The sequence below is a fragment of the Aedes albopictus genome, chromosome 3 (genome assembly GCF_035046485.1).
Source record: "Aedes albopictus strain Foshan chromosome 3, AalbF5, whole genome shotgun sequence".
NCBI classification, from domain to species: Eukaryota; Metazoa; Arthropoda; class Insecta; order Diptera; family Culicidae; genus Aedes; species Aedes albopictus.
Window position 1 is genome coordinate 230,384,616 of NC_085138.1, and position 25,393 is coordinate 230,410,008.

The 25,393-nt window shown below is 39.1% G+C and overlaps 1 protein-coding gene and 1 long non-coding RNA gene across 4 annotated transcripts in view; one reads left to right on the forward strand and one right to left on the reverse strand.

The window, feature by feature from the left end:
• Window positions 1-671: 671 nt before the first annotated feature.
• Window positions 672-25,370, reverse strand: LOC109405485 (uncharacterized). 3 transcript variants are annotated; one of them, XM_019678576.3, is made up of 10 exons: window positions 25,228-25,366; window positions 11,130-11,556; window positions 10,622-10,848; window positions 7,769-7,963; window positions 7,448-7,632; window positions 7,052-7,378; window positions 6,719-6,860; window positions 3,380-3,849; window positions 2,826-3,069; window positions 672-2,429 (listed from the first exon to the last, which is right to left on the reverse strand). In XM_019678576.3, exons 2-10 carry the CDS (start codon window positions 11,329-11,331, stop codon window positions 1,266-1,268), a joined length of 3,156 nt encoding a protein of 1,051 aa, XP_019534121.3. In that variant the 5' UTR covers window positions 11,332-11,556; window positions 25,228-25,366; the 3' UTR covers window positions 672-1,265. The 3 variants fall into 3 exon arrangements, with proteins under 3 accessions (XP_019534121.3, XP_062715375.1, XP_019534146.2); XM_062859391.1 differs by having other exon boundaries at window positions 11,130-11,573; window positions 25,228-25,317; XM_019678601.3 differs by lacking the exons at window positions 3,380-3,849; window positions 6,719-6,860 and having other exon boundaries at window positions 25,228-25,370.
• The window catches only part of LOC134291521 (uncharacterized), a 28,861-nt gene continuing 16,086 nt past the window's right edge, over window positions 12,619-25,393 (forward strand). The window contains exon 1 of the long non-coding RNA XR_009999135.1: window positions 12,619-14,807. This is a non-coding gene — a long non-coding RNA (uncharacterized LOC134291521). The remainder of the gene's footprint in view (window positions 14,808-25,393) is intronic.

A 25,393-nucleotide genomic window follows, 5' to 3' on the forward strand; every position in this document is an offset into this window, starting at 1 on the left:
TATTTACGAAGTTATGGTAATCCATCCTTATGCGACCCATCTTGCCCCGCCCCACCCTACACTCAACCTGTACAGTTTATAGCTGTCGACAATCATGGACGAGCACGGCTTACTAGACTGTTCCATGCAACAACTGATGTTACGCAAAATTGCGCAAACGTTTCATGTGAGCTGTACAGTTCCAGTCCATACCAATCAAACCTTCCCGGGGATTGTGGCAAGGTAACGAACTCTTATGCCTACCTTTCCAATAACGGCCTGGAAAGTGAGTGTCTTGGAACGAGCCGGCCTCAACAGCCAGAGTACGATTTTTACGAGATCGGGTCAATCTGTCTGCTTTGCGGATGACATGGACATAATTGACAAAACATTTGAAAAGGTTCCAGAGCTGAAAAGCGAAGCAACAAAGGTCGAACTCGTAGTCGATACGATTAAATCGGATTACAGATGAAACTGAGCAAGACAGGGTAAGCATTTGAAACAGTGTTATAATAGACGATTTTTAAGAAGATTTTCGAGGTGGTGCTACAGGAGGAATTTGTGAAAAAATACCTTTGTCAATAACTTATCAAACGGTGATGATGTAGATTTTGAGATTCGAAAAAAAATTATTGTTTATTAGATGCCCGTGTCGACCAAGAAATTTCGGATAACAAATCTTCCATTACGTATCACATGCCTAAACATAGTTTATTCTCTTCTTCCTTAACTTACTCAACTACATAGAAGGGTGCACGTGATGGGAAAAGCAAATGCCGTAAACCTAAATAGAATTTTTTACATCATAATGTCGAAAAAATATCCGCTTAAGCTCGGCTACTGTCGAACTTAGCTAAAAATGATAAAAGTGGCCTTGAAGCAAATGTTTCTGATAAAAGCGCGTTATTGTTTCGTTCTTCAACATTTTTTTAATAAAATTTATCATCCAATCAACAACCAACTCATCAATTTTTGTGTCAATCTGACGAGACAATTTCAGGAGTCGAGTTTAAGGGTAAGCCGCGTAAAACAGCGGACTCTAATGGGTAATCCTTCGATAACCAACCAGACAGTTGGAAACAAATGTGATTTATGTACAGTGCGAAATACTTCCTCTTGTGTCTGATGATTCACCTTACACATCTCTACTACACTATATGGAACTATTACAGGATACACATAGAGAACTAATACGAATAATTTACCTCTAAGTTTTACATTTAAAATGATGGGCTTCCTCCGGATCACGCTGGCTCTGGACACAAACATACTCAAACAACGAGAATCTAAGGTAACTCAATCATACCTTGCTTCCAGGTGCTGGCAAACGGGATCTTCAGGATTTTCAGCTTCGTCTTGGGGAGAGATCGATCGAGGATGCTGTTAACGGTAGTAAGGGGAACGATTTCTACCTGCGCCGGAGTATCGGCTGGGTTAGAGGTGTTGGCCACCGGAACCTCGTCCACCCCTGGGACCGGTTTCAGAATTGGTATGCTCTCGCCGGGACTGTTCTTGTCATCGCGGTTTTTCGTATCACATTGATCTATGTACAGTTCCGTGACTCGCAACAATTCCACCGTTACGGTCCATATAAAAACTTCGAGAGAATCTTTCAACTTTGCTATTCCGCTAAGCACCATGTGATTTGTGGCCGCAGATTGCGACACGTAAGTCGGGATGAGGAGCAACTTTTTGATATTGCTACATTTGTTGATGTGTTTGTCGAATCCAACTTTTACATCGCAGTTGATAAGCTCTAACTGATTCAGGTCTGGAAGAACTGCGATTCCTTCCAACACTGCAAACATGTTGAAGTTCTCCTGACCTTTTTCCAATCGTAGTCGCTGCAGTTTAGTTAGGTACGGAAGAATTTCTGCAAAGTTCTGCCCAATTTCGGTACATTCGCCCAATTCTAGCGATTCTAAATTTACCAAGTTCTCCAAAGATTTGATCGAGGTAGAACCCAGCTTTTGAATCGACGTCAACGAAAGGTGCCGTAGATTCTTGAGGAAACCAAGTTGCGAGAGCTCGTTTTCCACAGAAACGGCTGCGGATGATTTGAGCCTCAGCTCATGAAGGTACTGTCCGTATTCAAAGTTGGAGAAATCCAGAGGGTCATTCTTGATCGCAAGGGCGTTGATCACCTTGAGATTTGGATTAGACTTCATCAAATTGCCAACCACAGTCGATGAACATCGACAGAGATCGATTCTCTCCAAGTTTTCGACGTGCGAAATATTTTCCGCAAACCTGTGCCACATTTCGTCGCTGTTGCCCGAGATCAACATCTTCCGCAGATCCAAATGCTTGGTGCCATTTTGGCGAAGGGTGTGCGCCAAACCACTCCAATCGTTGACGTGTGAATTCTTCATTCGAACAGTTCTCCACAGTCTGGGATGATTGGCAACCTGGTTCCACATTCGACACACGCAGCTGGCACGCAGTAATTCCTGGAATGGTAACGAGAGAGCATGTATTGTAATGAAGGTTATGCTTTACTGACACGTTTGGTATGATAGTCGTTCAGCATAAATCAGTGTAAATCACACTAAAAAGAGCACTACATTAAGAAGAGTAAAAAATAAAATGGGCATTTGACATAAAGGTCCTTTCGCAACTGTTAATTGAATTTCCACGGAAATGCTAAGGAAAATCTACCTAATTAGTAACTGCCCCTATTCGCATAACAGACCCATGTTTGCTGGGTTTCCTATTCACATTGGACTGTTGTGCAAAGGAAGGCAGGTAAATACGTTTACGATTATCAACTCTTTAACGCTAAACAACAGATCAACTTTCTAGTTGCATTATGTCCCCAACACAGAAAAACAGCTAAACAAACGTACCTGCACTTTGAGATATTGGAACGTTTGCTGAAGTACATCGTATCCAACCGATACGTTAGAGAAGAAGTTCGATGCAAACATCCGATTCTGCTCAATTCCGGCAGCTAGCGATGACGTCCGTGCATTGCTATTGTTCTGACTGATGGCCGCCAAATCTGCTGCGATAAAGCTTCGATTGCTGGTTTGATTGGTCGCCTGTTGTTTTGTAGCACCACTTCCGACTGACTTTCGACTGTCGTCCACGCTGCAATTTACAAAAAGAAAAACAAGAATGGATAACAATAGATTGTTCGCATCCTAAACTGTTTTATTCGATTTGTCAATAGTGAACTATGGATAGTGGATGAACGAGGAAGAATAGGAAATAATGTTTTAGAACAATCATTTTGGGATCTGGTGACGGGACTGAACCCTGAAAGCAAAAGAAAAAAAAATCGCTAAACTGGCAAGGTTGATGTTCTGGTGTTGCTTCAATCCGACGACGCAACGGTGAGAACGGGAAAAAAACTATAAAATGGAGATAGATGTGCCAACGAAGTCCTGGTGATACTTACACAGCTGGTAATGTCTGTAATGGTTGTTGCTGCGGTGGTGGTGGTGGTGGGGCTGCTGCTGGTGATTCTTGCTGTTGTTGGGGAAAAGTTGGCTGTGGCTGTTGCTGCTGCTGAACTGGAGCTGGTTGTTGTGCCGGTTGCTTGGATTGCTTTTTGGCAGCCTTTGGAGGAGCCGGTTTGCCTTTCGGAACGACAATGAACTGATGATTTCCAACCACTATCACGTCCTGCGGAGGTGGATCTTTTCCACCAGTCTTTGGTGTGCCAGGGCCGGTTTTGGGTGGTTGCTGCGGTGGAGGGGGTTTCTTCTGCTTATCGATCACTGGAGCAGTAGCTGCATTTCCATTGTTCAGGGACTGCGTTGCCAACGGTTGCATTGGCGTTGTGACGGGATTTGTCATGATGGGTTTATCGAAAGGTGTCACGCTTTCTGAGAGATCCGGAGCGGCTGATTGTTCATCCATGCAAATCTTGAAAATTGAGATACAAAGAGAAAAGTCACCACCATTCAAGATATACGAAACAAAACAAAAATAGCATCATCCTGTTTCATGTTTTTATAATTGACGGCGGGTTAAATATAAGATTAATTTGAATAATACCTAATTATTAGAGATTAACAATTCATAATACTTGTGCTATTCCTAATAATGATGTGAAGTTTATACCTAGGCTTAACCCTCTACTTCCCAGAGAGCTCCATCGATTTTCGACAAAATCGAGACAAACGGAAATAGTTGAACATAGTGCAATATTTTTTTTAGATATATGATTAACTACTAGTTTCAATAGTGGAACTATTGAAAAACAATCAAAAAACTATTGATTTACAACTAAAAACTAGTTCGCTGATTTTGAAAAAAAATGGCTATTTTGCAATATTTTTTGTTCAAGCACTTTTTCTGGATTCGCTTTTATGGCATAGAAATAGTTGCTCAAAGTCGTGGAAAAGAAAGGCTTAAGAAGAACTTCCGAAAAAAAAATCTGAAACAATCTCTGGAACATTCTTAGGGAAGACTCTAGAAAAATTCTGAAAAGAAATTCTTGTGGAATATCTGAGGAAAGCTAACTCTAGAAGAATCGCTTTAAGAATTTCTAGTGAAATTTTTATAAGAAATCCAGAAGGAACCACTAAAAAAAATCTGTTAACAATCTCTGGAACAGTTCTTTAAAAAAAAACTACTATAGCAATGTTGGGTGCAATCAGTCAAGAAATTCATAGAGAAACATTGGAGGAATTCCTGACGGAATCGTTGTAATAATACACAGAGAAATCGGAACGGAGATAATTAACGAACATACAGGGGATGGCCAAAATGTTTGGGATAGGCAACTTTTTTTTCTCTCACAAAAAAGTTCAACATGCTATAACTTTTCATAGAGTGCATCAAAAAATCTCAAATTTTGACTGTTTGTCAACCTACTATATGTGCATCATTGGGACAAATTTGGGCTCGATTGATTAATATTTCGCAAAGTTAGAACCGTTCGGGTAAAACACTATTTTTTAGACAACTCATTTTTGAGCTGTCATATCTCGGAAACCAGTGAACCGAATTAAATGAAATTTTGAACGTACACAAACAATATGTAAATGCTTCACAAACTATTAAAACATAAGTACTTTTTAAACGTTGAACAAAGTTATCATGGATTGACACTTTTTGGATTCTTCTCGAAAAAATGTATTTTTTTTACATCAATGTCAATAAATGTTCGTGTTGATTTCCAAAGATTTTCCACTTCTGTTCTCAAATTATCTCTAATCAGATATATTAGAACCTATTTAGATTGAAGGAAGAGCATATTTAATAATTCTTGTGTGGTATTGTAAATTTGACTTATTTTCCTCTATATGGGTAAAAATTTCAACCCGGTAGGGTAGGTAATCAAAATTTGAACCAAATTGCGGCTTTCTGAAGCAGTGCAAATTTTAAGTGATTTTTTCTCCCACATGGAAATAATTTACTACGGCAAAATCGTATGTACATGAAAGCCACGGGTATAAGCTTTCTGTTAAATGGTAAAAAGTTTGTATTTGCACCGAATTTCATTGAAATATTTGATTTTTCATCAACAATGATTTTAATCTTAATTTGAACCATCGTAATCATAATTTGAACCAATTTTAATCTTAATTTGAACTACTGGCGGCAGCAGCTCGAGCAACTCACAAAACAGCCAATTCCATGCTAAACAATGAAAAATCACATGAATCTGCTAATTCTCATACCTATTTTTCATTAGGCAGTGGAATCTCAACTCAGAATGTTCGAAATTCTTTAGGAATTTGGAAACTAAATATGGATTTTTTCATCCTCCAAGAGTAAACAAAGCAACCACTAGCGCAATCTACAGGACAACACTAGAAGCTCACCCCCGTTTACTAGTTCAAATTTAGATAACAAATGGTTCAACTTAAGATAACATTCTCCAAGTAAGAATCACTTAAATTTGATAATTTTATGACAAATAATGCGAAATATTATTCGGTTGGTCGATTCTACGATAAATAAGCTTTCATTTGACGTGTTCACATATTGCGTGTGATACAATGCATGAGCTGTACGAGTGCACCGAAAATGTGCTTTCTCTTGGGGGAAATGGGTGAAATCACAGTGATTTTTCAATTGCCTGTTTTCCATGACAAAAACGCTTTTTTCAATGCTTTTAAAGTCCATGTTATCAGGTTATATTACGGAAAGCTGTTTAACATCTTTTTCGGGACAATATTTGCCTGAATAGTACGTCGTTTTAATGAATTTTGAAATGGTTCAAATTAAGATTACAATTTGACTAGTTCAAAGCTTGATTTCTTACCCTATAACTTAATTCGTCGTGAGAAAATATTACATTTTATAACGTCGTATTAAGTATCAATATATTGTTGATGAACGTTAAAAAATTCATTCAATTTGGTTCACTGGTTTCCGAGATATGACAGTTCAAAAACTAGTTGTCTAAAAAATAGTGTTTTACCCGAACGGTTCTAACTTCGCGAAAAATTAATCAATCGAGCCCAAATTTGTACCAATGATGCACATATAATAGGATGACAAACACTCAAAATTTGAGATTTTTAGATGCACTCTATGAAAAGTTACAGCATGTTGATTTTTTTTGCGGGAGAAAAAAAGTTGTCTATCCCAAACATTTTGGCCATCCCCTGTATTTGTGTTTTCATACAAAAATCTTACTACGACAGGAGGCGGGGCTTAGAATGGAGAAAATTGTCTTACGTAGCCGACGGCCAATGAATGAAAACCTTATTACAAAACAGGATGGCGCTATTTTCATTTTGCTCAGTGTGTAGACTGAGCATTGAGCAGGGGTTCTCACCTTACACGTAAACCTTCGCGCTAGAATTTCAGCCGTAGTTGCTTCAACACACTCCGGATGGTACATGCACAGACAAGAGATGCACTGCAGCTGAGGAATCATCCCCATCGCCGGGAGACACTGGATGGTGCACGTTTCCACTCTGGACGGGGGACGGAGGGTATTACAGCATCATCATCATTCATTCATTCAGCAGATCCCAAAAATTGTATTGTTCATAATGGCGCAGAAAGGGATTGAAAGTGGTGGATTTTTTAGCGTAATATGAATGATAAAAGGAATGGAGGGCGGCGGATGAAGGGTTTTAGGCGTAAAATAAAGAGTGTTACTTACTTGTTCTTGAGCTTTCCGGCTTTGGCGGCACCGAAAGCATTCTCGTTCAGTTTTTGTCCAACGGCATTTCCGGCGATGCCTCGATGACCTCCTACGATGGCGCCCGATTTAGGCGACGTTTGGGAATTAGAGCGCGAAGAAGGTGGCGTCCGCGATTGCCCCAGTGAAGAACGAGCTGATGAAGCAGGAGGCGGCGGGCTGGCTCCTTTGGGCATTTTTGGTTTTGGAATGCGTTTACCTAGGCTGTTATCGGATGATGACTCCAGCACAGGTGGAGCGACTGAATTTACCGACCGCCGCGGTGTAGTTCCGTACGATTTGGCACTCCTGTTTGAAAGGATAATCATTACATACTGCTCGTGGTTCCGTTTGAGAATCTTGTGAATCGAAACCTACCTAATAATTTCCTCATCGGGCGAACCTCCGACTGGATCTTTTATAAAGGTAAAATTATCCATAGTGAGACCATCCTGTAGGGCCATGACAATGTCATTTCTCGTGCGCAATTTCTTTCCAGATGGCGTAATATAGTAAACCTCGCCTTTGTCTTTACTATTACCGTCCAAGTTTGCACGGTATACCTGAAACCAACGGATATCAACGTTAAACCTAGTTTCAATTTCTTAAGAATCCATTAAGGAATGGGGCGCCATATGAATCTATTCACATCCAATATACGGCTCTCTAATTCCAGATATATAAATCTAAGAAACTTACCAATTCTCGTTTCCAGCCGAACTTAAAGGGTAGCTTGAATGCCTCGTCTTGTGCGTTGACAGGGGCAACCACTTTCCGTTTGGCCTGATTGGCCGCCGCCATTAACATGGCAGCTTTTCCGCTGGGCTCAAATATGCCTGCCCCACCTCCACTTCCTGTGGCGCCGAATCCCATCAGACCGGATTCCATTTCGTCCTGGATGATGAAGTATTACAGAATCGGTTAGTTTCGTTCTTCTGGCTTGATAAAGGTATAGATAAATGGAGTTTTTGTTTTGGAAATAGGTAGGCCGAAGAGTCTACACGAAATTTACAAAAAAGGCAGCTATCGCATTTATGATAAGTTTACATGAAACATAGAAAATATAAAAAATCAGCCTAGTTTCACATAAAATTGTACCAAGCATGCACCAAAAATTCACCGAACTCGGTATTAAAAATTAATTGTATGGTGTTTCCAATCTCAAATGTTTGTTCCATGGAATAAGTGCATTTGTGTGATTAATGCATTGAAAAAGACTTGTTCTCTAATGAACCTAATGGGAAAAGTGCTCCGAGGGACGAAGAATTTGAAAACCCCTGGTTTACTGAGTTCAAGTAGCGGAATTCTGCTGGAGCATATTGTTGGAAAACCAAACTCTTAACCCTTCGCGGATTTTGCATAAGTGTCTCTACTTATTGGTCCACCATACCACCCCCTTTGGCCCTTTGCTTTATACAGCGGTGCATATGCTAAATTTCAAGTTGCACAGTAGACGATCGTTAAACGGACGAGATACGTTTCGCCTACCGGATACCGTTCAATAACTGCAACGGAATTCTACTGCCAATTATAGTTGCGGCGAGTCGTTTCGAGTTGATCAGTTTGGCAAACAAAATTTTAACGGATAGCAGATAAACAACTGCAAAATTCTTGCGCTTTTAGAACTTCAAAATTCTGGATTGTCAGCTTAATTTTTCTGTTCTCCATCTTTTCAGCTTCAGACAGCACATAGCCTGTGTAAACGGCCTTGTTGCAATGATTTTTAACGTTGAAGTTCATTGTGCTTTTTGAACGTTAACGTTAAAAATCATTGCAATTAGGCCGTTTACACAGGCTATGTGCTTTCTGAAGCTGAAAAGATGGCGAGTCTAGGTGATCTTCTATTTTTATGCGAAAACGATGCCTGATACGTCAGTTTGCAGGTCAATAAAAAGAAAGGGGGGAAACTGATGGCGCAATTCCCTTGCCCACGGCCGATTGTATACCACTGAGTGACTACCGCCAGCAATGCTGTACGAAAGACTGCATCCTCGAATGACATCATTCGTCTTTATCTCAGACTTATGACTAATTATTAAAATGTGGTGCTCAACAAACTGGTAGGTTATTGTTTTTCCTACAGTTATCACTAACGACACCATATTCTAACTCGAATATTAACGGCGTAAAAGTGTTAGTACCACCTAATCATCAAACTAAACGATCGGATTTTTCGATCTTCGAACTAATCTACAAATTTGCCGAACATCACATTCCACTATTAGGCTTTCTAACTGAGTATTTAACAAATAAGAACGGTTGTCAGGTAATCGACAATATCCTTGCAACATAGTAACATCTGGAGGGCAACAATATTTCATGATACGTATTGTCAGTTTGACGGAGTACCCAAGATAATCATAGGGCCAATCAAGGGGTACTGCGACAACGGTGTCAAGAAGTTCACACTGATTTATGTGTTAAATACAACAAAACAGTATTGAGATCGATCGTTAGCGGAAATGGCGCGGTATATGATACTGGATAGCGAACAAGACAACAAATGAGCTAAAAAATTGTCAGGTAATCGACAATAGGTATCCTTGGAACATAGTAACATCTGGAGGGCAACTTTATTCATGATACTTATTGTCAGTTTGACGGAGTACCCAAGATAATCATAGGGCCAATCAAGGGGTACTGCGACAACGGTGTCAAGAAGTTCACACTGATTTATGTGTTAAATACAACAAAACAGTTTTTAGATCGATCGTTAGCGGAAATGGCGCGGTATATGATACTGGATAGCGAACTGGACTATCGCTTTTGAGGCGAAGCCGTCAGTACTGGAAATACCAGACCGGAATACCATACCGAAATGTCATAAAATTCATAGACAGCTTCTTTTCTCTCTAAATGTGACAACTGACAACCTCGGCGATTTGCAAATGTTAAAATATTGTTCAATTATCAAATCATCTTTAGAGCTTCCATTTAACCAGAATATATGTGGGATGGGAATAGTTAAAACCCCGTATTTTTTTTAAATCTACAATGACTTAATACTAATTACTAAACACTTTGCTCAAGATGACGACATCGTCTAGTCCATCGTGAAAGTTGGGAATGAGTCCAGGCTTTGCAATTAGCTGTTCTGCAGCTCCACCTGGTCACTCCACAAAAAATATATATCTCGGATACTTTTTCAAAACGACGTATAATACACACAAATCCTATGTTGATACGTCGTTTTGAAAAAGTATCCGAGATATAATTAGGATGTCTTCAAAATTTGAAGACATCCTAAATTAATGTCTTCCTATCAGCCAATTTGATTTTGTTTCCTCCTGACCTCATTTAAAGTGTATACTGGCAGGTTATCGTTTTTAATAAATTACAAATTACCAATTGCAATAAAAATAATAGAAACATTTACAAATAGTTCATTGTATGTAGCATATTGCTTTATGTTCATGCTCAGCCACGCCACCCATTTTACAAGCAAATTTGCATTCCCTTAAAAACCCTTCGGTCCGTACCCATCCAGCAATCAAAACGAATCCCCACGCAGAAAACTGCCAACGAAGTCGCCACTAAAGATAAAATGGATACCTGTTTTTCTGCTGCTGCTGTTGCTGCCGCAAGAGAGCTCACACCCGAAGCAGCCGAACCACTACCTCCCGTCACTGGCGGCGCTCCGGATGATGTTGACGATGACGATGGTGCTGCTGCTGCTGATGGTAATGGTTTCGAAAGAGCTGCCTGCAGATCACGAGCTTTTTTAAGATTCACATAAGCGGAAATCGAATTTGATAAATTGGGCGACTGTCCTAAACGTCCTGTTTTGGTTGCAATTTTCGATGTGACAGTCGTCGATGTGACAATTCCCGCGGACAGCATCAAAAACGAAAACAAGAAATTACATAATTACGATTATGTCAAATGCGAATGTCATATTTTTTCGGGAAAGGCAAAATTTGAGACAACCAGACCACGGGCCAAAAAATGTGTAGGAGCTCAACAAAAATGGAAGCACCGTCGAGAGCACACAACCCTGACGGGAAATGAAAAAGGGAATGCGTATGAAGGTATATGATGGGAATAAAATGAAATCGATTACCGTTCTCGCTACGGGTGGCGTCCTCGTCGAATCCAGCGAAATCATCTTCATCACTATCACACTCTAACACGCGATGTTTGCGCTTTTCGCTATTGCTGCCGTGACCGGTTGTTCCTCCTATGCCAGTAGTTCCTCCGGCGACGGTCGCCACGAATTGCTGCTGGTACTGGTCCCGAGAGTGCAGCTTGTGTTGCTGTGCCATCCCTGCCGCACACAAATACACACTCACGCGCCTTCTGCTAGACTTCCACGAATTCGTCCACTATCTGGCCGCGCGGAACCAACACAAATGCACCGTACGGTATCTGGTCCCGGGCAGCGAGAATGCGCTATTTTCTTCACCAAAAAAACCGCGGAACAGTTTCAAGGTTCCTCCGGAAGATAATACGATACACTTGATTCGAACCGTTCTTTTGGAATGATCGCACTGTGGAAATACACTCTCTAAAATAAAAGCTCTCATTTTTGAGTAGCGCCCATGCCGCACAAGGACTGTGTTGGAAACACACATTTTTTTAAATTGCTCGTACGCGCACATTTTTGCAAAATATCAATATTTTTCGGTATTTGAAGGTGGTTTATAAACCCAGTGAGGTTGCCATGTCGAAATTATTGCAAAATACATGCTCATGTGAGCGTACGAGCAATTTTAAAAAAATGTGTGTTTCCAACACAGTCATGTGCGGCATGGATGTTTACTAAAAATGTGCAGGCCGAACACATTTTTGAGCGTAGCCGTTTTTGCGTGCAAACATTCGCTAGTTGAACAACACTACTTCAAGAACTTCACGACACTGGTAGTGATATTATTATTTTTGTATTTATTCGCTATTCCTTGCATCAAGTTTCACTATTTTTCTTTCCTCTGTTTTGAGCGCAGTATTCTTACGGATTCATTCATACATTCATACATACTACGCAAGAGAAAGATGTGTAGGTGCGAAACAGCAATACAAACAAGGAACATACAGAAAGCAGTGTCACCAGGATGGATACTTTACCCCAATGATAGTCTAATCACGTCTAATACTCACATTAGGGGTACTCACTAAACAGATTAAATTGCTGCGTAAGCCATGATTTTCTGCTTATTTGAAATGTTTCATGATTTTGCGAATGAAATAATCAAAGATTGCCTTGGTGATCGCGACGTTTAATCAGTTTAATCAGTTTACGCTGTTAAGTGAATCCCCCTATTGACTTTACCTTGAAGCAGAATAATAAATAAAATTGATTTTAAATACCTATAACATTATTTGTTGTTTTAGTAAACAGAGTAATTAATGAAGGTTGGGTCAACTGAATGGTGGTTGGATCACCTAAAAAATGCCGATTAAATTTTAGTTATGCTTTTCTTCAATAAGTACCTACTTGAATAAAAGTTACAGTATTGAAGTCAAAATATCATTATTATCAAAGCTAAACTCAGACCAAAACTCAACCTTTATGGGGCTGTTCATAAACCACGTAGACCAAATTTTGGCCATCCCAGAAACCTCCTCCCCCCTCGTAGACTTTCGTTAATACAAAAATTTTGTAATTTGTATGGAGCGTAGACTTTGGCTAGACCCCCCCCCCCTCCCCCCAAAAAGTCTACGTGGTTTATGAATGGTCCCTGTTGGAATCAAATTGACTTTATGTTAAATATTCCTAAGTTATTAAATTAGTTGAGAATTTTGAGCACAACTTGGACAGCAACATGGCATAATTATAGTAATCTAAAGTTGAGATATTTTGTTTGATTGAATTTGTGGTAGGTTAGTGTTAATCAAGTAGGCTAAGAAGAAAAGTCAAAGAATTGCACATCCAGCTGTCAAGAAATCAGCACGTAACCCACCACAGAATTCATTTCGCTTTTACGAAAAAAATGTATAAACTTCATGTCGGCATATTAATCATTCATGCAAAGTTTTTTTTTAGAGTGACCGGTGAAGCTGCAGAACAGTTTTGCAAAGCCTGGACCAAGGACTGGATCCTTTCCCAATAGCTGGCCCAAATACAGGGGATAGACAAAATGATCGAGACATGTAAAATTTTCACTAAACGCTCAAAATTTCATTGCATTCGGTTCATTGAATCCGGAGATATAATAGCTCAAAGTTAGCTATCGAATATTTTTGACATTTTCTAGAATATTTCTAACTTCATGCCCAATAACCCGATCTTGCCCAAAATTGGACCATTGATACCTTGATTGATACACAACTACTTGATCAACTTACAGTATTTTTTTTTTATTTTTGATGCACTTTTCAAAAAGTTACAGCTATTTGACCATATCTTGAAAAATGAAAATTTTATCTGTCCCGATCATTTTGTCTATCCCCTGTACACAAAAGTTTTCGGGATTTTATTTAAATAATGTCGGGAATTTCCACCGGGCATCCTCAAGAATTATGCCTTTGGGCGAGTAAAACAACCTGTGAAAGATTCATCTCAATCGGTTTGAAATGAGCTGGCGCAAATGAAATGAAGTAGGAATTTTCAGCCGAAATGTATGGTAAATTGGAGGACCTTAAATCTATCGTACAGTACGTCGGTTTATCGTGCTCGACTTGGCTCAAAATAAAGAAAAAAACAGTTGATTCCTGGGGATAAATTGTAGAAGATAATGTTATTCTTGATTGCTTTCTCGATTGTCTCCAAATCCGTGCACGTGCGTGAGCAATTTAAATGAAGGATAACATAGCCACCTATGATTCGATTCGCGCAAGTTTCGACGAGCATCATGTGTTGTAGGTTACTGTAGTGTCTACCTAATGATTGTGTGCATAGGATATCTACCCACATGAAATACCATCAGGGTACCAGATTCCGCTCATCTAAGGCCAGTTTTGCAGAAAAACATCATCTGTTAAATGACTGGTAAGCCAATTTGTAATGTTTTTGCATTTTAAGTTAGTTTAATCTAAGTAGGGTGGGGCGGGGCAAGATGGGTCGCGGGGAAAGATGGGTCAGTGCCATTTTCGGGCGCATTATTTATGTTTTGATTATGTTAATAATTTTGTTAGATGACCAGCATGAATATACAAAAGTTTGGGGCATTGATTGAAAAATTATTCACTCTCATTGAAAAAAATAAATAAAATGGTTTTAGCCATTTTTCTTATGCGATACATTCCATATAACCTCCATATAAACGGCTGCGGGGCAAGATGGGTCACCTTCAATTTTGAACGTATTTTTGGAGCATTCAAAAGTTATTTATTTTTTATTACAAGACTATCTCATAAATGACTTCAATCAAGCGGAATGAATGCTCAAAATAATAACATAAAATTATGATATTTTTTTAGTGAAAACATCGATTTTCAAGTCGCATTAGGACCACTCAAATCGTAAAGCTTTTTATATTCCAGATAAATTTATAAAATGTTTACTAGTAGCTCTTGTTTACTCAGTATGGATATGGAGCATATATGAATGAGGAACAAATCTTATATTTTGACGTTTTTCGTTGAGAAAATGTGAATTACTTAAAAGGTGACCCATCTTGCCCCGCACTTTTTTCACGGCACAAAATCGATAACTTTTTAAAACTACTTGTTTAACATCATATTGTGTATTCAATGAACTTTTTATCGACTTTTAGCATAGCTAACTAGTGTATTAAAGAGTGGCGGACGAATACAAACCAATACGATTTGTATTTACAAAGTTATGGTGATCCATCCTTAGGTGACCCATCTTGCCCCGCCCCACCCTACAATCAGATACAAAACAAGACTTATGTAGAACTTTTCATAAAAGTATGATTTTATTACAATTTGTGTGAGACCAATGTGGTCCTAATTCCGCTCACGGACAAATGTATGCCATCTTTTAAATAGACTTTTGCGGAAAAATGATTTTTTTTTGCAACTCTTAGGTTTTTACAATTATTTTTTCCTGTTCAGCGGGAGTGTATAATAGTGATTGAATACACTGTGTACTAAAACCGACAGTTTTAACAATTTTCACGTATTTTTTTGCGTGAGCGGTTATTGGAACACATAAAATTTCCTACAGCTTTTTTGGGTCCAATAGCCGCTCAAAAAATTCTACTGTTTTGTTTTTAAAATTTATGTTATTTGGTAAATATTGCATAAAATGGCTTTGCTCTCATTTGATTTATGTTGTCCAAGAATATCAGCGACGAAAAGGGGGTATTTATGCGTGAAAACTTGTTTTTTGCAACAGTGAGCGGCTATTGGGTCATGAGCGGCTACTGGTACACTGACGGTACTATTCATACATTCAGTACCTAAATGTCATTCATTATGATTCTTTATGTATATTGTATAGAAATATTTTTTTTTTGTAGAGTGACCAGGTGGAGCTGCATGACAGTTGATAGCAAAGCCTGGACCCTTTCCCAACTTTCCCCCTACTAGTACCAATACTCACGATGGACTAGACGATGTCGTCAACTTGAGCAAAGTGTGTAGTAATTAGCATTGGGTCGTAGTAGTTTTTTTTTTTTAAATTACTGTGTTTTAACTATTCCCATCGCACTAGTGTTTTGACCGAATGGAAGCTCCAAAGATGATATGATAATTGAACAATATTTCAATAATCGAAAATATCCGAGATCACTGGACAACATTCAGAGAAAAAAAAAGCTGTACATGTCAACGCCTTCAAGGTACTATTCCTGAGAAATATTACAAAGAGCAAAAAATTTGTCATAGCTAATGTTTACAGGTTTGATATTTTTGAAAATTATTCGGAGACAGCTGCCAGAGCTAGCGTTTTTAGCCGATATGGGCAACTAGTTTTCTGACAGCATCTCTAAACAATAAATCAAATAATAACCTAAGTTTTTTACAATACATTCTGAAAATTATTTCAAGCTGATTACCAATAGTGTCAATAACCGATGTTGGTCATTGACAGCACCAGCATCATCCCCAAATAACTCTCATATTAGTGTTAGGTAACACTTTTTGAGCTTCCATTCGATGTTGTAATGAAATCAGTCAAACCCTATACGTCGAAATATAGTCTATAATGTGTCAAATTGTGTTCTTAATTTCGTCTAGTCGTCTTCTGCATATCTGCGATCATTTAAGTTCGAAGTATTATTACATCCACCGTAACCCTTTAGATTGTCAACCGTCCTAAGTCCTAAAGAAACACGTAACAAAATTCCTGCTTTTTTGGTCAGTGTTATAATACCGTCTAGAATATAAAACAAAAAAGTTCAATCAGCTGATTTTTGTGTCAAAAATTAAAATGATTAAGATTATTTGTCAACTTCTATATATTCATCCCTACAAAACCTATAAAAAGTCAATGGTCAATGGCGCTACGCTTTCCAGTAATTTTCCATTGTAAAGTCCCTATGACTGCAAATTTGTTCCGTGTTTTTTACGTATGTGACTATTAAACTACCACCATGCCATCAGTGATTCGCGAGGGATTACAGAATCATCCTCGTGGCTCAACATTCATAATTTTGTGGGAGCTAAAGTGACGTGTGTTCAAATGATGACTGACTGCAAACGCAACGGTGGCGAGACGAAGAGAAAGCCTGACCGCACAATGAAGACGTTGCCATTGTGAGGGCAACGCTACCTTGGCTTGGATGGATTCCGGTGAGAATGTTCTGATTACTTTTACTACAACAAAATGAACTAGATACGCGCCAGTTTCAAAGATTTTCTTTGAATCAGGAAGTGTGTTTGCATTATCATTATCCAAATGATAACGATAATGTACACATGCGGGGCTTATTGTTAGTGAAAGTGACTTCTGAATGGACGTGTCTCTCCAGCCATTCTGAAATGGTCTCTGAATCTGCAATAGAGCTATCACCTTCTAACTCCCGGACTAAAGCTTTTTGCAATAGCATCAAAATTATATTGCAGAAAACTTTTTTCCATAATACCACTGCCGGACAGTGGGGGTTAGTTGGATCACACACACACACACACACACGGATACTCCTTTGGTTCCCATTAGCACTTACGGCCGATTCCTTCACTTGCGATCAATTCGTAAACCAGATATATCTAGCTCAAAGTCCAAGCAGTGGAGAATGCTAGTGGGTTAAGCCCTCCCATCGCGTCAAGATTGAATATCCAGGGGGAGGGCATATTGTATAGAAATATCATTGGATCAAAATTATAACTATCGTATGTTTGCTCTAATTGAAATCAACTACAAAATTGTCATGTTAAAAACCAAAAAAACTCGAATCTTAGTTCTGATTTTAATTATAACTTGCATGTTTAACGAATATTATGAAAAAACAACAATAGAAAGAAAACATTGCCGACTGCCAGGTTCGGATCACCAACATCAAGCAACCAGTGGAAATTATCACCAAAGTTAATGACTCAATAAACCACCTATCGTTCTGCTTGATGCCGAAGAACAGGAAGTTGATGCTCCCAATAAAGTCAAATGCCATATTAGCCTAGGAGCTCCTTCTAAGATATTAGTTTGCTCACTAACAAATATGTTAAGAATATCAAATTGGTTTCATTTGAATTAAATTTCAACACGACATTTCAAAGGACCCTGCAGGAGATTCTTCTAAATAAAATTCTTTCAGTAGTTCTTTTTGGAATTCTTCAAGGAATTTCTTTTGGGATTCCCATTTTTAAGAATTCCTCCCTTTTTAATTCCTCCAGCACTTCCTTCTGGGATTTCTCCAAGATTTTCCTTTGGGATTACATTTGAGAATTCCTGCTTGTATTCCTTCATGGGTTGCTTCAGAGATCCCTCCAAGCATTTCTTCCGTAGTTTCTTCTTAGATTCCACCAAAAGTTCTTTCAAGGTTTTCTTCTCCTCTCTTCCACCAGCAGTTTCTTCGGGCATCTCATCAGGGATTTTAATCGAAAATTCTTTTGAGATTCCATCAGAACTTCTTCCTGGGTTTCCTGAAGAAGTTCCTTTCGGGATTCCTCCTGGAGGGACCTGCAAAAATGATTGTGGCTCTAACTAACGGAGGGTCTATCAATGCATTTTCCTTACTTTTTTTAGCGAGGACTTTCAGAAAATTACCACTGAAACCATTTTTGAAGACAAGGTGTAAATAGTGGGCATGTCTCAGCGAGAGTTACTCAGCTCGTACGTATAGAACATTTGTGGAAGTATGTTAATGTTTCGTGACGTATTTCTAGTCACTTGCGTGTATCTAAAACATTTTGATCAGTTGTCAGTTGCCCCAACAAACGAACACGATTCGCTAATCGGGGCGCACTTGTGATCCAACCAACAAATCCAGACTGTACAACATGCTAACATCATGCACCTTTATGGCGGCACGCAATTGGAATTTTATGCACCAACTAACTTGAGAACCATCTTCAAATGCTCTGCACCATCTTTCTATATATGTATCAAATTATTATTACTTGCCATGCATGCACCATCTTGCGGTTCCCTTGATTATTAGGATAAATAATGTACCATACTCACATCACACACCATTTTAAAATTCTATGCACTTTCGCGGTGTTCATTGTATCATCCAGGCATCTTATATGCCACAATTGAATTTTATGCACACATTTTGTAATTCGTGCATCAAAATAGCATTTTTTTCCTCCCCTGTTGGGGAAATTGAGCTACTGCGTCAAATAAGCATTAAAATAGCATTCCGTTGCCCATTTTGAGGATCACTTAACCACCTGGAAGAATTCATGGAGAAATTTCTGAAAGCATTACACGAGAAATTTCAGAAGGAATCCATGGAGGCATTACTAAAGGAATACTAGGAAGAATTCTTAGAGGAAGCTTTGGAAAGATTCTGAAATAATTCCTGGAGGAGTTCCTAGAAGAATTCCTGTAGAATTTCCTGCGAGAACTTTTGAAGGAATTGAGAAATTCGAGAAGGCACTTATGGAGGAATCGTAAAGGAATTCCAGGATGAATCCCTGGAGGAATTTCTAGAGGAATCCCTGAAGGCATTCCTACAGGAATCATTGAATGATTTTCGGAAGAATTCGTGGAGAGACTCCTGGAGAAATTTCAGGAGAAATATTTGGAAGAATTCCTGGAGGAGTTGCTAGAGGAGTTCAACGACAAATCCCCGGTGGAATATTTGGAGGAATATCTGGAAAAAATCTTGGAGTTCATTGACGAATCATTTGAGGAATACTTAGAGGAATTCCTGAAGGAATTCTTGGAGGCAAAGGCCAAAGGCATTTCAGGACAAATCCCTGGATGAAATTCAGGAAGAATCCCTGAAGGAATTTCTGGACGAATCCCTGGAGGCATTACTAAAGGTATGCTTGGTGCAATTCCTGTAGAAAGAATTCCTGGAGAAATTCTAGGAGGAATTCCTGAAGGATTTTCTAAAGAATTTTCAGGAGAAATTCCAGAAGAAACCATCGGAGAAATCCCAGGATGAATCACTGGAGGAATTCCAGGAAGAATCCTTTGAGGATTTTTTTTAAAGGTTCCTAGCGGCACGCCGACGGACGTAGAAACCTCTCCCATCACTGTGCGCTCAATCGTCTCGCGTTTGGGCGGACAACGACAGTTCACTAGGCCTTTGGATAGGATAGAGAACGTAATCCTTCAGAAGCAGTTCACCAGCCGTGCACGGAACATGTCGTCCAGTAAGACACTGTTGCGTACTGACTCAGAAGGTTACGGTAGAAGGTGTGAAAGTTTTCGTTTTGTCGTATGGTCGATTTTGTATTTGTTTTTTTTTTTGTCATGTCAAGGTTTGAAGAATGTTATTGTTCAAATTTATGTTGTGCCCTATTGTGGTAGATTGGACTGCTCTTAGTAGGCCTGGTAGATACTGATTAGTTTAAGAGAAGCTGTCAATAAAATAGGATGTGACCCATTACCTTGCCCACCACAAATGGCTGACGAGGATGGCATCCGAATCACGCACAATGACCAAGGAGAATCTAGAAGTAGTGGTAGTTCATACGATTCAGACGTAGTTTCCCTTGAGTTTAATGACTGAAGTCGTGATGCTGTTATGGACAAAGAACTTGGAAGAGCATTGGCAGTTGAAAACAAATTGCAGAAGTAGTTGATGCTGGTAGATGAAGGAGAACCGGAATGAAAAATCGAATCTGCGTTTGAGACGACAGCACAAACAAATCCAGTGATTGCCAAAACAAGTCATGGAAAAGATGCCTCAAATAACGTCAAGAAAACATCGAATCAATGGGAGTATTCTATAGTTTCATAATTATGACGACAAAATGATCCAAATTGGGCGTATGATTTGTTGGACGGAGATTCTTGATGAGGACTTTCTGTGATAGGTAAATATATGTAAGATAGGCGTCAAAGACCTTCACAGACATCGCGACGACGCGTTGGTCTGGAGGAGGTATGTATAATCAAAGTCCTTCACGGACAACGCGATGAGTTGTTGGTCCGGAGAAGGCAGAAAATATCAAAATCCTTAACAAGCAACACGTTAGCAATGTGTTGGCTCGGAGAAGGTAGACATATCAAAGACCTTAACGGACAACGTGCTGCCAACTCGTTGGTCCGGAGAAGGCAAAGTTGTATCAAAGTCCTTAACGAGCAACTCGCTGGCAACGTGTTGGCTCGGAGAAGGCAAGAGAAATTATCCAAGTCCTTAACGGACAGCGCGCTAGCAACGCGTTGGACGAGGAAGGCACTAAAAAATCCTTAACGAGCAAAACGTTAACAGCGTTTTGGCTCGGAGAAGGTAGAAAACAAAGTCCTTAATGGACAACGCACTAACACTGCGTTGGTCCAGAGAAGGCAAAATAATACCTTTGTACAGTTTTCAGGAAAGAGTGAGATGACTTCAAAACAGGTTGAGGAAAATCCAAATGACAATTGGAAAAAGGAGAAGACAATCCAGCTTAAAATGTGAACAATGAAAGACGATGAAATAATAAAAAAGATTAATCGAAACTATTACTGCTAAGAATTCAGAGCACGACAACACTGGATAAGATTGATGGAGTTTAAATGCAATCAACACTCCTCACGAAAGTGTTTATGCAGTAACTTGGCTCGGATAAGGTATGTCCAATCATATTACTTATTTCTTTGCAGATATCTGGAGTTCATCACAAATTACATTTGCGTATTGTTGAAAAACTCGAACGGGAACAGAACCTGATATAATTATTCTACTTAAATCGAGATGGAGGAGTTTGACCAAAGATGAATATGGGATGCCCATTAGAATGAACATGAAGAAAGATCGTCGATCGATGGTGGCTCTCAGCTATATTGTGAATGGAAACTACACATTTTCTAATTTGAAACAAAAGGAGATGTGGTAGATTGGACTGCTCTTAGTAGGCCTGGTAGATACTGATTAGTTTAAGAGAAGCTGTCAATAAAATAGGATGTGACCCATTACCTTGCCCACCACACCTATAATTCAGTAATCTTTGGTGTGCCTATGATTTGATACGATGGTCGATGTGTTCGTTATGTCCATTTTTGTTCATCCTCATTATACGACTGTTTTTTATCTGTTTTTTTACTATTAGTTTCTTAGTTATTTTAAATTGATATCGTAAGAAATCATTATTAAGCATTAGGCATTCGAAACATATTAGAGCTTACTCACAAAACTATCATATATAAAAATAATTATAGAGAAAATTAAATTACGAAAGCACATCAAATGTTGAGTGGATGTATTAGCAAATTGAATACACGATATACTACTAATTATTACATATTTGAATTGAATTGTTAAAATTAACCTAATAGCTGGAAGCCCAGACAACAGTTCAAAGCCTGCTGACTCAAAAAAGATTCCGAGACTCGTCACAAAACACAAATATTTTCATTGTGATTCACAACGACTCTCGAAACCCTCCCAGACATAATCGACCGAAACTGTTTTCTGGGTATAGAAACTACTAGGCCCCAGCAGGTCCCTCCTATATATCGAACATTTCTGATAAATCAGCCATTCCATTACTCCATCTGTAGCAGCCGGTTCGCAATGAACTGTTGGAGGCGCATTCAAGTGTTAAAGGTGATATTTTCATTACAAGAATTAAATTCAACATCCTTCACTTCAATACCGTCGAACCCTGTGATCTTGGCTAGGGAGGAAGAATCCTTTGAGGAATTTCTGGAATAATTGGAGGAATTCCTGGAGGAATTTCTGGAAGAATTCCAGCAGGAATTCCTGCAAGAGATTTTAAAGAAATTCCTGGAATTTTTTTATAGGAATTCCTGGAGGAATTCTTGGAAGAATTCCTAGAGGAATTCCTGAACGAATTTCTCGAGGAATTTTTGGAAGAATTCTAGAAGGAATTCCTGAAGGATTTTCTAGATAAATTTAAGGAGAAATTCCTGAAGAAACTATTGGAGGAATCCCAGGATAAATCACTGAGGAATTTCTGGAAGAATTAGAGGAATTCCAGGAGAAATTACTGAAGAAATTTCTGGAGAGATATCTGGTAGAATTCAAGCAGGAATTCCTGGAAGAATTCGTAGATAAATTCCTGGAAGAATTTTTGGGAGGAATTCTTGGAGGAAATTCTGGAGAAATTCTGGGAAAAAATCCTGGAGGAATTTCTGAAGGGCTCCCTGAAGGAATTTCTGGAGGGTTCTCCGGACTGGAGGAAACCCAGGAAGAATTCCTGGAGGAACCTATAGAAGAATTTCTGGAGGAATCCCTGGAGGAATATCTAGAGGACCTCCTGAAGGAATTTCAGGAGGAATAACTGGAGAAGTTGCAGGAGAAATTCCTAGAAAAATCTTGGAGGAATCCTTGATAGAATTTTATGAGCAGTTCCTGAAGGAATTTTTGGAGGAATCCCTGAAGGCAAGAAATCCTTGGAAGAATTCCTGCACAAATCCGAGAAGTAATTTCAGGAGGAATCCGTGAAGGCATTCCAGGAGCAATTCCTGAAGGATTTTCAGGAGGAATCCCTTCCGAGGAAAAATCATTGAGGAATCCCTGATAGAATTTTATTAGCAGTTCCTGAAGGAATTTTTGGAGGAATCCCTGAAGGCAAGAAATCCTTGGAAGAATTCCTGCACAAATCCGTGAAGTAATTTCAGGAGGAATCCGTGAAGGCATTCTAGGAGCAATTCCTGAAGGATTTTCAGGAGGAATCCCTGGTGGCATTCCTAAAGGAATCCTTGAAATATTTTAGGGGGGAGGCTCTGGAAAATTCCTGAAAAAAATCTGGGTGGAATCCCAGGAGGAATTTCTTAACCATCTACTTCCCATGGTTGCTCTGAAGCACCAACGATTTTCGACGAACACGAGACAAACGGAATTAGATGAATATGATACAATAGTTTTTAGAATATCATTGTAATCTCATTAAGTAAATCTAAATGCCAACTACTTGTTTCTATACTGGAACTATTGATAAACAATCAAAATACTATTGATTTACAATTATTTTTTTTCGTTTATTTCGAAAAATTTGGACAATGTGCAATAATTTTTGTTCAATCACTATTTTCGGAAACACTTTCTTGCCATAGAAATAGTCGTTCCAAGTCGTGGGAAGAAAAGGATTGATGAATCTATGAAGGAATAGGATCGTAAAACGAAAGACGAATTCTCGCTTTGATTGAATAATAGGATCAAGCATGGTATTCTAATCGAAATTAATTTGAAAAACGAAGGAATAATGAGAAAATTTGAAAAAAGTAAAACGGTAAATAGTTCTTGTTAGACATTCCCAGAGGAATTCCTGCAGGAATTCTTGGACGAATATCTGGAGGAAATCTTGGACGAATTCTGATAAAAATTGCTGGAGGAATTTCTGGAGGGTTCCCTTCATGTATTCCTGGAGCAAACCCGGGAACCCGGGGTGCCGGGGAACCTATTTTAAAATCAATTTAAAATAATCATAGTGGCTCAGAAAAAGGTGCTCTTTCGTATAAAATAAAAAAATCGAATACATTTTTCAAAATTTTAAAACCCAATTTCAGAAGGAATTCCTGGAGGCATTCCTGAAGCAATCCTTGGAAGAATTCCGGGATAAATCCATGGAGGCACTTCAGGAGGAATACTTGGATGATTTTCAGCAGGAACCGTTGGAGGAATTCCTAAAGGAATCCTTGGAAGAATTTCTGGATTTGAGTAGCCGCGGGCTGAAAATCTCCTTAATAAAGCTAATGATGATGAATTTCTGGAGAAAGCTCTGCAAAATTCTTGGAAGAATCTCAGGTGGAATCCCTGTACGAATTTTTGAGGCAATCTATGAATGAATTCCAGGATGAATCCCTGGAGGGATTACAGGAGGAATCCTTTGAGGAATTTGTGGAGAAAACTTTGAGGATTTCCAGGAAAAATTATTGGAGGAATTTCTGAAGGAATGTCTGGAGGAACTCCCGGAGGCATTTCTGAATTTCTGACGGATTTTTTTTTGAGGAATTTCTGGTGCTTGGTACGATTATGCTTAAAAACAAGTAGGTACGACCATGGTATTCATCAGTCAACGAGGTTGGATTTTTTTACTGAAAATATTGTTTCTACCTGAATTCATCACCCCAAACGCGAAAAGCCATGCAAAACTTTTACAAGTCAATAAAATCCTAAGAAAACGTCTGAAGGTATGCAATTTTCATACTAAATGTGATTACTTCCGAAAAGTGCAAAAAAGAATCAGTTATATTTTGTACAGGAGATGCATTTTACTTACCGTACATGTATCACTAATGTACACGAATTTTTATCACAATGATTGATTAGTAAATATTTTGTATTAATTCAATTATATCAGGTCAGGGTAGAAAATAAATTGCAAGTTACGAAATAATAAATCTCTATGCTTACATAAATACAAAAACATAAGTCGTTAACATTCTACTAAAATCTGGCAACACTGCGGGATGTCCTTCGGAATGCTACACCACTACACCTAGCACACACAAACACATCGACATCGTCGACCAACATCTTGCCCGCACACATTCACACATCCGAACGCCCACCAAAAGAAACTCCGCACGCTGCTGCGATGCGACACACAGCGCGAGCTCTTCTGCTGATCCCGCGAGAAAAATGCGACACAAAGAGGAAGAAAAGTGAGGTTATTTAAATTTTCTCGTTTCACGTCAGACGGAAGCCCGTTTGCGGATTTTCACATTTTCCCGTCACATTTCCGCCGGCATCCACCGGATTTCACTTGCACGGCACTATTTGGAACCCAATCTAGGCGATTATTACCGATCCGAGAAAATCACACGCGAAGCACACGCAAAAACTTGTCTGCGAAAACGCTCATCGAAAATGATGCAAACCTCCGCTTGCCGAACAAACTCACGATTGATTGATAAAAACGTCTCTTCTCACGCTGCTGACTGCCGCGGCCGCCGCTGGCTGGCTGACTGTT